This window comes from Eurosta solidaginis, chromosome 2, assembly GCF_040869045.1.
Source record: "Eurosta solidaginis isolate ZX-2024a chromosome 2, ASM4086904v1, whole genome shotgun sequence".
Lineage (NCBI taxonomy): Eukaryota > Metazoa > Arthropoda > Insecta > Diptera > Tephritidae > Eurosta > Eurosta solidaginis.
In genome coordinates, this window is record NC_090320.1 from 27,420,836 (window position 1) to 27,435,419 (window position 14,584).

The 14,584-nt window shown below is 39.3% G+C and overlaps 1 protein-coding gene across 5 annotated transcripts in view; it reads right to left on the minus strand.

Moving 5' to 3' along the window:
• Positions 1-14,018, minus strand: part of Npc1a (Niemann-Pick type C-1a) — a 95,860-nt gene extending 81,842 nt beyond the window's left edge. For 3 of the 5 annotated variants that reach the window (XM_067764761.1, XM_067764760.1, XM_067764757.1), the window contains exon 1: positions 13,187-14,018. In XM_067764761.1, the coding sequence (XP_067620862.1) occupies positions 13,187-13,288 (102 nt within the window). In that variant the 5' untranslated portion in view covers positions 13,289-14,018. The remainder of the gene's footprint in view (positions 1-13,186) is intronic. The other 2 variants (XM_067764758.1, XM_067764759.1) reach the window with 2 other exon arrangements.
• Positions 14,019-14,584: the final 566 nt, after the last annotated feature.

Sequence of the window (14,584 nt, forward strand, 5' to 3'; positions counted from 1 at the left end):
GAAACCGGCGCGAAGACGCATTCGGATCGGTAGTATTCCGCACCGGTAAGCTAAGACAATCTAGGTAAATTGAAACTGCTGGATGATAAACATCCTCAGGCAATACCACTGGATCACATCGAGTAACAGAACAATTCGATGTGTCGTCTGAAAAAATCAAATCAAGATATTTGCCAAATTTATTATGAATTCTGTTAAGTTGATAAAGACCAATGTCTGCAAGGTTATTTAAAAACTCGTAGAATACAACATTACAAGCAGTGGGAACTAGCATTTCGTCAATAAAATTCCACGACACAAAGGGCAGATTAAAATCGCCAGCCACTAAGACAGAATCAACAGACCTTGACATAGCAAATATAAATTTCAATAGGGAAGAATGTTTTAAGTATTGTCACGGATATTACCACCACTAAGTTATCCCATCACTAAGGCGATGCTAAGGCCATGCCAAGCAGTATTTACGTTAATAATCAAATCAAGTATACACATATATAAGGCAGCCCAGAGAGATGTCACACACAGATGCATTTACTTATACGGCTATGTGCGCGCGAGAGACTGTAAACTACAAACATTCAGATCAATAATTCAATCTTTATGTGTTTACATAAACGAATAAATAATTGCGTCTACACATATGTACGTATACGAGCAGTGGAGCGGCAATGCACAAACACATGCATATATCTTATCTCAGTGGTCACAAGAGAGGGCAATAATTTGTGCACGTAGTTGTGGCTGGCGATTTTGTAGCCGAAACAACTAGTAACTTCTGGAAATCGAAGAGCCTAGAAGTATGCAGCGTAACTATAAAAGCGGTGCAGGCGAGTAAGAAGTAATTCAGTTTGATTTGAGTTGTCAAGCAGTTGCGATTAAGACGATATCTAGCGATCAATAGCAGTATTATTTTGAATAGTAGAGTTTCATTGAGCTATCAATCAGCGTGGTTATTAAGCAAGCTATTCGTTGCACAGTTTGAGTGTATTGTGAAGTACTTTAATAAAGGCCATTTTGCATTATTACAAATTGGAGTTATTTATTCAACAGTTTAGTGATTCGAACTTAGCAGAGGATTGCAAATAAGAGGATTTGCAGCAAATTCGTTACAATTGGTGTCAGAAGAGGAATTGTTGAATAAATTCCGGAGGACAACAAGGACATGGCAAAGTTCAGTGAATTGAAGATCCAGCAACTAAAGAAGGAGTTGGAGAGCCGTGGATTGAATACAAGCGGCGTTAAACTTGAACTTCAGGCACGGCTACGAGAGGCAATGGAAGCGGAAGGAATTGATGTGGAAGAGTATGACTTTCATCTTGATGGCGAGGAAGTAACAAAAATTGAAGAGAAAAACGAAACATCGCAGACAGTTACGAGCACAGACTTGAACATGATTTTGGCTGCAATATCTGCTCAAACATCGACAGTGGCTTCTCAACTGGAATCGCAAAAGACAGATATAACATCTCAACTGGCATCTCAACTGGAAGAACAAAAGATAAATATGGCATCTCAACTAGAATCCCAGGAGAACCGTATAACATCCAAGATGGAAGAACAGAAGACACGTATTGCAGAAATGTCATCAGAAATAACATCGAAAATTGAAGCACAAGAAACGCGTATTTCACAAATTTCAGCACAGATATCATCTCAGATCTCCACACAACTAGAAGAGCAGGAAGTCCGTATATCATCTAAACTGGAAGCGCATATGGAAGAAAAACTAACCCAGTTTCATGAAGGCTTCAGTGGTCGACAGGATAAAATCGAGGCCGAGGTGGATGCTTTGAGAGGACGTATCGAGCAGTTGCAACTAAATCGCCCAGCAGTTTCAACGAGTAATCCAAAGGTAAAGACACCATCCTTTGACGGTTCTGTTCCTTTTCAGGTCTTTAAGCTACAGTTTGAGAAGACCGCAGCAGTGAACCAATGGAATGCTGAAGATAAAGTTGCAGCTCTGTTCGTGGCACTGAAAGGGCCTGCCGTGGAAATCTTACAGACTATTCCAGAGTACGAACGGAACAGTTATGACGCATTGATGGCTGCTGTAGAACGGCGATACGGAAGCGAACACAGGAAACAGATATTTCAAATAGAATTGCAAAACCGCTACCAAAAAGCTAACGAGACTTTGCAGGAGTTTGCTTCGGACATTGAAAGATTGGCTCATCTTGCAAATGCGGATGCACCCGTGGAATACACGGAAAGAGTGAAGATTCAGAGCTTTATAAATGGCATACGGGACGTCGAAACGAAGCGAGCCACATACGCGAACCCAAAGCAAACATTTTCTGAAACGGTATCCCATGCATTGACCCAGGAAACGGCGTCATTATTGAGTAAACCAGCATACAAAGCTCATCGTGTGGAAGTAGAAAGGCCAGAGTGGGTAGACGCAATATTGGAGGCGCTGAAAGGATCGCAAAAGCGGAGTGAAAAAGTTATCAAATGCTTCAAATGCGGGAAGTCCGGTCACATTGCACGTCATTGCGATCTTGGCCCTCATAGTTCCAACAATGTTGGTGGCCGTAAATGCAAAGCTGGAGGAGATGAGCAAGAGCGTGTCAAATGTAAAGAACGAAGACTTGCCCCAGCTATTGAATGTCCTGTGATATCTGTGTCGCAAATTGGAAGAAAATCGAGCAGTCTTGCCGTCGAAGGAAAGCTGGATGGCAAGGAACGTGTACTGACTGTAGATACGGGCGCATCTCATTCCTTGATTCGATCTGATTTGGTCTACAGGAGAGTAAAGTCATTACCTGGAGCAAGGTTGCGTACGGTCACAGGCGAGTATAATGAAGTCCAAGGCGAAGTGGTATGTGAGGTATTAATTGGAAAAGTCATGGTTCTACACAAATTCGTTGTGGCGGAGATCGTTGATGAAGTCATATTGGGAGTGGACTTCTTGGTTGACCAAGACGTCAGGATCGATATGCGGAGGAAAATTATGCGCTATAAGAACCAGGAAATACCACTTAACTTTAGTTTGGAAAAAGGGTTCAGCAGTAATCGGGTACTGGTGGAAAAGACTCGACAGAGACCACGAAAGTCAAAGGCAAAGGTTGATAGATCGAATGGGCCAAATAAATCAAAATCAAAAGTACCTGCGAGAGAAACACTGGCATTGAAAAAACCTAAACGACGCAGAAAAACGAAGCAACGAATTTCCGAGAAAGAATGCGAGGGTAGTTTCAAGCCAGAGCGCACTACTGTTGTGAAATGTGGGAACGATACTGATTATGCGAAGCCAATCCGTGAAGCGCAAGCTCTACGAAGTAGTTCATTGGCCAAACAACAGAGTGTGAAGGAACGAACCAAGGTATTGAGTGGTACGATGAAGCCAGATACGATAAAGCAATTAATTCAGAAGGTTTTCAGGAAGGAGATTTGGTGCTGTTATACAACCCACAACGTAAAAAAGGTTTGTCCCCGAAATTGCAGTGTAATTGGGAAGGCCCATACAAAGTTGTAAAACGGATCAACGATGTAGTGTACCGCATACAAACCATCGGTAAACCACGAACCAAAATGAAAGTGGTCCATTTGGAAAGGCTGGCAACGTTTAGATCGAGAGATTTGTCTGATCGGGACGATCAGACTTAGGTGGAGGGCAGTGTCACGGATATTACCACCCCTAAGTTATCCCATCACTAAGGCGATGCTAAGGCCATGCCAAGCAGTATTTACGTTAATAATCAAATCAAGTATACACATATATAAGGCAGCCCAGAGAGATGTCACACACAGATGCATTTACTTATACGGTTATGTGCGCGCGAGAGACTGTAAACTACAAACATTCACATCAATAATTCAATCTTTATGTGTTTACATAAACGAATAAATAATTGCGTCTACACATATGTACGTATACGAGCAGCGGAGCGGCAATGCACAAACACATGCATATATCTTATCTCAGTGGTCACAAGAGAGGGCAATAATTTGTGCACGTAGTTGTGGCTGGCGATTTTGTAGCCGAAACAACTAGTAACTTCTGGAAATCGAAGAGCCTAGAAGTATGCAGCGTAAACTATAAAAGCGGTGCAGGCGAGTAAGAAGTAATTCAGTTTGATTTGAGTTGTCAAGCAGTTGCGATTAAGACGATATCTAGCGAGCAATAGCAGTATTATTTTGAATAGTAGAGTTTCATTGAGCTATCAATCAGCGTGGTTATTAAGCAAGCTATTCGTTGCACAGTTTGAGTGTATTGTGAAGTATTTTAATAAAGGCCATTTTGCATTATTACAAATTGGAGTTATTTATTCAACAGTTTAGTGATTCGAACTTAGCAGAGGATTGCAAATAAGAGGATTTGCAGCAAATTCGTTACAGTATATAGAAATATCTGACTGGGGCGGAATATAAGACGCAACAAAATATTTATAAGTAGATACAAGTTTAACTCGCACGCAGAGGATTTCAACATCAGAAGAATATCGAAGTACACTTCCTCAGCAGAGAACCTGGTATGTACGGCGATTAACACGCCTCCACCAACTCTGTTTCGTCGGTCTTTTCTAAAGATCTCATAAGAATCTGCTAATATCTCAGAGTTAAACACAGTTGGTTTCAACCATGTCTCAGTAAAAGCCAAAACGTCATAACAGAGTTCATGACTACGGAGAAAAAGATCAACTAGTTTAGTATTTAGACCCCTAACATTCTGATAATAGACGTTGAGGCCATTACGAAAGGTGTCAGACAAATCTATGACTCCGCGGGAATTTCTACATCTTTTCGAAAAAAACGGAAGAGCTTAATGTATACATTACTGGGCCAAAGAGAAGCATTGAAAAGTTTGCTATATTCACTTTCAATCACTCGAACTTATACCGCACAAATACATCTAATTCAGCATTGTCATTGCTACTACTAACCACACGCGATTTTTGCGTAATTTCTTTTGATGCACTCTTTCGTTGTCTGTCAGAAACATCAACAGATGGCACATTTGCATTAACTGCGCTAGCTGCAGCATCTGCATACGATACAGTTCCAGCAGAGCGCGACACTGCACTAGTATTTGTCACATTGTTGACAACCATTTGAGCATCAGACTTATTGGAATTATCAGAAGGCACATTTGAATTATTTGTATGATTGTTAGCTTTAGTTGATTTAGATGTGGATGCAGTAGATTTAGTTTTAGATGTAGAATTGGAACTAATTGATGTTGATGTATTTCCAGTTGTAGACGTAGTTTCAGACGAATGACAGACTTTAGAAGATGAGGCGTTTTTAGATGTAGATGTAGATGCAGGCGAAGTAGAAGTTGTCTTTGTAGTAGAACTAGTAGAGAGAATTTTCGATGTTAGCGGCTGAGTAATAATAGCAGCAGGTTTAGAAGTAAGAGTAGTAGTATGTGCAGGTGATGAAGCATTAGCTCTCAGATTATCGATAGGGGAATTAGAGAACTCCGTGTCAAGCGGGGTAGCGGGAAAAACCATTAGGTTGCTTTGTATTAAGTTGTTGTTATTGGATGACATGGGGAGAGCAGAAATAAATAGCGCACTATTTCTGACATTCGGACAACCATATGACTCAGCAACATTTAAGTTGTTGTTGGATAACTTCAAAGAGTCCATTATATGATTTTTGAAATCATCGAATTTTTTAGACACAGCATTGGAAATTATGTCAAAACCTTGTTTTTGAGCCACAAGAATAGCGTTCAAAATATTAGATAGCTTGTCCGGCATATTCACACACTTTTCACACAAGTAAAGCAAATGCGGGTTAGCCTTGATTAGCTTTACTTCATAGTCCGATATACCCTCACTACAGGCTCTGTGGAAAATCCTCTTGCAGAACCCATTACACGGCACTAGACTATTGTCACCAGTTCTGGAAAATTGTTTATTACACTTTCCAAAATATTCATCCATTTTAGCAATTTAAAAATTTGAAAATATGAGAGCGATTAAAAACACGTCCGTACGCGGCGAGAGAACAAACAAGTAAACGCCAGTTTTCTGCTATACGCTGACGATCTCAAACTCTTCCGTAGAACTAATGCCCCATCAGATTCCTATCTTCTACAAAACGACCTTAATAATCTGGTTGATTGCAGTCGCACCAACAATCTTTTCCTAAATGTTAAGAAATGCTTTACTATGTTTTTCTAGAAATCCACTTGCTCCTATTCCTCATCCTCAGGCGGTTGGCGTCAGATAAAGAATATTTTCATTTAGGCGTTGTGCTTCATTCTAATCTTACATTCACCAATGATATATTTTAAGTGGTTCCAATGACCTACAGAAATGTTGGCTTCCTTCGCAAATATGCAATTGACTTTAAGGATCCGTATACCAGGATAGTCCTATATATTTCTTTAGTCCCCTCTAAATTAGAATATGCTTCCAATATTTGGAATCCCATGTACAGCAGTCTGTGCTGGAATTCCATGTACAGCAGTCTGTGCAATGGGTTATATTTATCTACGACCTAATCGATGGTTCTTTGGACCGTCCAGCTCTTTTTGAAAAGATATCGTTTGATGTGTCGCAAAGAAATCTGCGTTCATATCTACCGTCTTATTTGAGGACAAATTACTATCCTTTTAGCCCAATATTCCGCGCCCTCACAAGTGTAAATATTGAGTTTTCTATGTCCAGATTTTGAAGTCTTCCATTGATCTATCCTTTAACAAATGTTGCACCTTCAATTTATGTTTACTATTTTATATTTGTCTTTAGTATTTTATTGTATCTAGTCTGCAAGATTTTTGATTATAGACCGCATAAGCTACACTCAATTCAAATAAAACTAATAAATGTGGGAAAATCCAAATAATATGCATGCCTCATTGCTGGCGGCCACCGTGGTGTGATGGTAGCGTGCTCCGCCTATCACACCGTATGCCCTGGGTTCAACTCCCGGGCAAAGCAACATCAAAATTTTAGAAATAAGATTTTTCAATTAGAAGAAAATTTTTCTAAGCGGGGTCGCCCCTCGGCAGTGTCTGGCAAGCGCTCCGATTGTATTTCTGCCATGAAAAGCTCTCAGTGAAAACTCATCTGCCTTGCAGATGCCGTTCGGAGTCGGCATAAAACATGTAGGTCCCGTCCGGCCAATTTGTAGGGAAAAATCAAGAGGAGCACGACGCAAATTGGAAGAGAAGCTCGGCCTTAGATCTCTTCGGAGGTTATCGCGCCTTACATTTATTTTTTTTTTTTTCATTGCTGAGTATATAATGTTCGGTTCCACACGAACTTAGACATCCTTATTTGTTGATATTAGGGAAAATTAACCAAACCATTTTTTTTATTTAATACCTTTTTACGGTCTGTTAGATATTATAATTTAGTAATTAACATTATTCAATAGCAGGGAATAATAATTATAAGTTGTATCGTAAAAACGTTGCTTCAGTATAATTATTAATACAAATATTAAATTAGCTTTGTTCCAAATAAGGTTTGCCTTGCCTATTCTGTCATATATTTCGCGCTGTAGATTGATTGATATGCAACCTCTTGAGGTTAGAAGGACAGTTTCTGGACTCTTGTTCCTACATGGCCTACTCAATGGGAATATTGATTGCCCTCCTTTGCTAGAACTCATAAAGCTTAATGTTCCATGTAGATCTTTACGTCCCTCTGATCTCTTTCATATTGAATATTGTAGGCGCAATTATGCTCAGTATGAGTCAATAACACGAATGCTAACCCCCAGCGGGTTAGGGAGTCAGAATATAACCTCGGTAGGTATACCTGTCGTAAGAGGCGACTAAAATACCAGATTCAAGGGGCTGTGTAGCGCAACCCTTCAGGTTGCCAGCGCAATATATACCTTCTCCAAAAACCCAATTGTCAACCTCACCCATCTGCGACGAATCCTCTTTCACTAACAGACGAGGCTCTGGCGACCCAAAGCTCCTCATAGAACTTGGGAGTGGGGAGGGAGGGAGGGAGGGAGGGATGGCCTGAAGGTTTAATGTGGCCACATAAATCGTTCCCGAGATAGTCGGGCTAGCACGTTAATGGTGCTGTTACCGGAGCGTACCGGATCTGTATCCGGCAAAGGACCATCACATCGATAACACTCCCCAAAGCCTTCGGAGAGCAACTTTATCCGTACAACAACAACAACAATGCTAACTGACTTTAACTCAGTTTACTAGAATAATATTCACCTTCAGGCCATTCCTTCCCTCTCCACCCCCAAATTCCATGAGGAGCTTGGGATCGCCAGAACCTCTTCTGTTAGTGAAACAGGATTCGCCGCGGATAGGTGAGGTTGTCAATTGGGTTTGGAGAAGCTATATATTGCGCTGGCAACCTGAAGGTTTGCGCTACCCAGCCCCTTGAATCTGGTATTTTAGTCGCCTCTTACGACAGGCATACCTATCGCGGGTATATTCTGATCCCCTAACCCGCTGGTCCTTAATGTTGTTGTTGTGTTAACAGTGCTTCGCCCCATTCCATGGGCGCGACCACTCACAAATGTCCTCAAAGTCCTCTAACGGAAGTCCAAGAAAATTGGCAGTGTCAACATGGGCGGACCATAAGAAGATTGGTGCTAGAGGCGTAGGTTCCACATTTCAATTGAAAAGATGGTTGGTATCATGTGGGGACACAGCGCATGCAGCACATACATACATTACGTATGTCGGGGTTGATTCTGGACAAGTATCCAGAACGAAGTTGGGCCAGGGCGACTCCCTTGGTAGTGTGCTTTCTTTTTCTCCAAGAGTAAGACATTGTATATTGATAACAGGGTACACCGGGTGCGTCCTGGCAAAGGCGTTTACCGATTCTGTGCGGATTTTACCTAGGGCCTCTAACCATCTTGGGGGCGGGGCTAGATCATGCAGTTGTTTGCTACGGTGTCCCGGTTTGTGAAAATCTAGCAAAACTGCCTGTTCAGCATTTCGCTGTGCTCTTTAAGTTTGGGCTTTGTTTATATAATCCCTCTATCAGTTTCTTTTATTTTTTTTTTTTAAACCTTCAGTAATTTTCAGACTTGTAATTTTAAGCTGGCCCCACGATGTATGTAGGTGATGTTCAGAGGTCATAAGGAGATATCCCGTGGAAGTTCTGATTGCAGCATTTTGACAGACCTGCAGCCTTTTCCAGTATGTGTTTTTAAGACCACGCACCCAAACTGGTGACGCGTAGCACATGATCGGCTGACCAATTGCTTTGTACGTGGTTAGCAACGTTTCTTTCTTTTCCTCAAGTGCTCCCGGCAAGAGAGTTGGGGATTTTTTCGCGGCTTTGTATTTTAGATACGATCCTGGTTTCGAACGTTACCCCTCAACCCAGCGGGTCAGGGGGTTAGAATATACCCGCGGTAGGTATGCCTGTCGTAAGAGGCGACTAAAATACCGGATTGGCCTGAAGGTTTAATGTGGCCATATAAATCGTTCCCGAGATGGTCGGGCCAGCACCTTAATGATGCTGTGTTACCGGAGCGTACCGGATCAGTAAACGGCAAAGGACCATCACATCGATCACTCCCTAAACCTTCGGGGAGCAACCGTATCGCTACAACAACAACAACAACAACGTTACCCAATCACAAATAGGAAGGATACAGAAATTACAAAACAAATGTATGAGATCAATAATAAAATGCCACAAATACACCCCAATAAGTCACATGCTTGAAACATTGAAATGGCTAAATATTGAGCAAAAACTGATGCTCAATACACTAATAATGATTTTTAAAATTAAACAGAACAGGGCGCCGATGTATTTAACAAGTTGCATTCAGTATGTTAGAGATACACACCAATATGCTGTGCGGAATGCGAATGACTTTCGACTAGGATTACAGCGGACTACTGCAGCCCAAAACACATTATTATATAAGGGCCTTAACATATTTAACTCGTTACCTGATTATATCAAACGAGAGAATAATATTATGAATTTTAAACGGCTATGTATAGATCTTATTCGAGGCTAAAATATTTTTTATTACTTTTTACTTTTTATTACTTAATATATATATATATCATACACGTCTGTGAATTGAAAATGAATTTGTGATATTTAAAATTTATTGTGAAATCAAAAAATATGTAAACATATTAATAATAAATATCAATCTATCTATCTATCTATCTATCTATCTAAGATCTTTGGGTAACTGAAAGTCGGTCACGTAATACCATTAACGTGAACGTCCAATTCTTGCGTCATCTGTTCCTTCCACGTCGTAAACAGAGTGGCCGTAAATTTTGTCGGTGATAATCCAGGTTGCGCGAAGTGAGGAAACTAGAAAGGCCGGGGAGATAACTGTTTGATATTGAAGCGCCAGGTTCCGTTGCCATAATCGTGCAGTCGTCGGCATAGGAAATGATTGTAACTCCTTCTGGTGGAAAAGGGAGCTTTGATATGTAGAACTTTAATAGAAGCGGGGATAGTACACCACCCTGCGGTGCCCCCTGTTTCTCCTAGGCTTTGAGTTTCCGGCGTGAACCGGGGGACGCCCTTGAACGCAAACAGCAGGGAGCCACAAAAGTTTTGTAGACATTTCTGTGACGACAAACATTTAGTTCTAACCCGAACGGTGTAACCATTTATACAGATGACAGACTTGCAAGAGTATGGCTGTCTGAGGTAGACCCTTCCGACATATTCAGCAGAATCACACATCCCAATGTGTCCAGTCTGATGTTTATCTATATTGCTTGGAAAGTTCTAATAATATTTTAAACTCATTTATTGATAGATACTGTTCTTCATAGTCTTCTTGCATTGAAACCGATATCTTCACCGGGTCCATATGGTGTTCCTAGTTGTGTACTTAAGTACTGTGCTGTCAGCTTATCTGAGCCTATCTTTAAATTATTGAAACTGTCTCTGGAATCCGCATCATTCCCATCTATTTGGAAACAATCGTTTATTATACCTTTGCATAAAAAAGGTAGAAGGTCTAATATTGAGAACTACAGAGGCATAGCTAAGCTCAGCTATTCCTAAAACTTTTGAGCAGATAATTACATACCAACTTCAATATCTGTGTAGGTATTTAATATCACCTTGTCAACATGGTTTTGTGCATCGGAGATCAACAACTACCAACTTGCTTGAATTTACGTCTTTTGTTATGAATGGTTTTTTTAGATTGCAAACAAACGGATGTAATTTACTCCGACTTTAGTAAAGCACATGACTCTGTTAATCACGAGCTCTTAGTTCACAAACTTGATCTTCTGGGCTTTCCAGCGCCTTTATTAAGTTGGATTTCAAGTTATCTTGAAAATAGGACTCAGCGAGTTTTCTTCAACAACAATCTTTTAAAGTCTTTTGATGTAACTTCTGGTGTGCCCCAGGGTAGCCATTTGGCTCCATTACTTTTTACCCTGTGTTCATTAATGACTTACCACAGGTTATCTTACATTCTAGAGTTTTTTTGTACGCAGATGGTGTAAAACTTTGTTACACATATCTGCCTTCAAACTTGTTCTGTTTTAATCAGATTCAGGCCAATATTGACTCATTTCAAAGCTGGTGTACTGCAAATATACTTTTTTTGAATTGCTGTAAATGTAAGCAAATAACTTTTCACCGTGTGAAGCCGGTCCTGACATCTTATATACCTAACGGCAACCCTTTTTAACGGATATCTGTTGTAACTGGTCTAGGTGTTATTTTTGATTCGAAATTAAGTTTTACCATACATATTTCAACCACTATAAACAGAGCAACTGGGCAACAATTAGGATTTATCAAACGTTGGGCTAAAGAGTTTGATGACCTTTATTTCACCTAGATTCTTTATACCTCGCTGGTACGTCCTTTTCTCGAGTACTGTTCATGTGTTTGGTATCCAATCTATCAAATCCATATAGATCGGATTGAGTCGGTCCATAGACAGTCTTTAATTTTTGCATTACGAGGTCTCAACTGGGAATCAAGTACTCATCTTCCACCATAAAGGAATAAGCTTCTTCTAATTAATTTGCCATCTCTAGAGAATCGTAGTGTATTACTCGGCGTTATGTTCATTCACAAGCTCATCATTGGCGTGATTGACCCCCCTGACTTAATCAGTCAACTAAATTTTGCTGTTCCTGCTAGGGCCAGACATTTTGTGCCTTTTCATTTACCTCTATGCCGGAAAAATTTTGCTAGAAATAAACCCTTGCGTCATTGGTGCTCTAGTTACAGTGATTTGTATAATTGCATTGGCTTTGAATGTTTGTTTGCCGCATTACATACTGCTATACTCTTAGGTTTAGCCTGATATTTTAATTTTATTTTTTCTTATACAATGCGACGTCAAATTTTTATAACATACTAATTTTCTATGTACCTCTTTTAAACTTTTTAATTTTAAGGATGGCTCTATATTTACATATATATCTATTACAATGATTAGTCGACCGCTTTGTATTTACGTCGACTTTAAATTTTAAATAAATAAATAAATAAAAAACTTTCCCGGTATGAAACAGTCCAACTGCAAGGAGATGGTACGAGGATGACAATATTTGGGAGGGACGCAACAAATTAAATGGAGTTAGACTGAAATGAAAACAAAAACAGTAGCTCCGGTGCATAGAACCGGCTGTCGTGGGAAGCGTAGTATCTTAATGGTACATGTTACCGCAACGTACCGGAACTATATCCGGCAAATGACCATCAAAATCGATAACATTCCCCAAAGCCCTCGGTGAGAAACCTTATCGCAACAACAACAGACGCGCACTCCCATAAAATACTCAAAACGCGCGTTACTCTGGCTATAATAACAGATTATACTTTTATGTTTCTTTAATCATAACTGCGAATACCCGTGCAAAAGCATCGGAAAAGGTGTGAAACAACTCAGTTGGCTGGGGCTCACGAATGCGGCAGCGGAAAAAAATAATTGTGTCAAGACATATTTTCAAAAGCAGTTGGAAATCTTCATGTGATTGTTAAATTATTAATGATTTTCTTATACACTGTTTGACCCACCCCAGACATGCTATGCGCGTAAAATTCTATGGTTTCGGAGGGGTCCGTAATCACTTATCGGGTTTTTTGGGAATATTTTTTGACACATTCAAAATTTTTTATTTCCATTTTCGTCACCTTCTTCAAGTATTTCACGCTGGATGTAATTATGCGCAAACAGCGCATAGACCCATACCCCTGGCACGGTACGTCTTTGTCTACTATATAGATATGTACCTATTCATACGCACTCACATGCATATTCAATTAACAATTGTACTCACCTGCAAGCTTCCAACGAAGAGATTAGTCAGCACAGCAAAAAAAATTAGGAAATGAAACCTTTCGCTGCCATATTTCTGTTTGCCTTTCCTAAATTTTCCCATTTTATTACACTGAATTATTATTTTTAGTTTTGCTTTTTGTTTGTATTATATCACGGAGTATCCACTGGTCGTTACTCCAACGGCAGCAAAACTCCGTGAAAATTGTGGTTGCTTTGAAAGGCTTTTTGATGGTGGGGTATTGGCTGCAACGGAGGTCAATTAATACCCAATGTACATACACAAATTGCATATAAATTATACTACAATTATTATATATTCATGTTAATACCCAACTTGTTTTTTTTTTTTACCATAGGTAGTTCACACGAAGAATGGAATGTTTTGGTTGATTCACAATTTGCTTTTTCCTTTTAAGCTTTTATTAAAACTACATACATTTATTTATCAGTCTGAAAGCTATATACTATTGGCAAATGCTTTAAATGGTAAAAGACTTAATTTTTGTTATGTCCATGAGCATTTCCAATTTGAAAATATATAGTAGGCAACTTGCATAAATCGATAATACGCAACGTTTTTTTGTTCTCTTCGAGGTCTCAATTTTCGTAGCAATAATTATTCAACACAACTTTTCAAGTAATTATTTCAATGCAAATATACTTTTCTTATTAATTTTCACTTCAAATTTTTTCAGTAGCATTTTTGCAATATGTTTTGGAATAAAAATTACAAAAATTGCCGCCTCCGCAGTTTTAAACCAATGCTTGGCCAATAAAAGAAAAATTTGCTATCAGCGGTGTCTGTCTTTTATTATAGACTCAAACTCACCACAGTTATGTTTTTGCTGACTCGCTGAATAATTAAATGTCAAAATGCTGAGCATTGCCATAGTGGTAAAATTTTTAGATGACGTATACAAAAACTGCTAAAGACGAGTTCATATGAGCTCTATTATCGCGTTGCTTCGCTTTGACCCTTTAACAGTAACTATCATCCCGTCGTAATGATCCGGAGTCAGATAAAAAAAAATTTTGCATTTAAATGCAATAGCAACGATTTGGGGAAAATTTTAGAATAGCAACCCCCGAGTTCGGGATAAAACTTGGTATAAAATGAAAGAGGGAGTTGTCCCGATCACAAATATATATATTTTAAAGTGCGCAAACTTATAATTTAAAAGTTATTTGTTGTTAAAGTTTGCAAATTTAGCCAATTTCTATAGCACTTTAAATTACAATTTACACATCTTCCAAAACCTTAATCCACATTCATATCTATATAAATTGGCAACGATAAACTTAAATTCCATTTTTGTATATTTCATTTTTGCATTGTTTTTACTTATTATAAACGTTTTTATTAAATCAATTGCGCTTTTGTAGCAACATGTACATT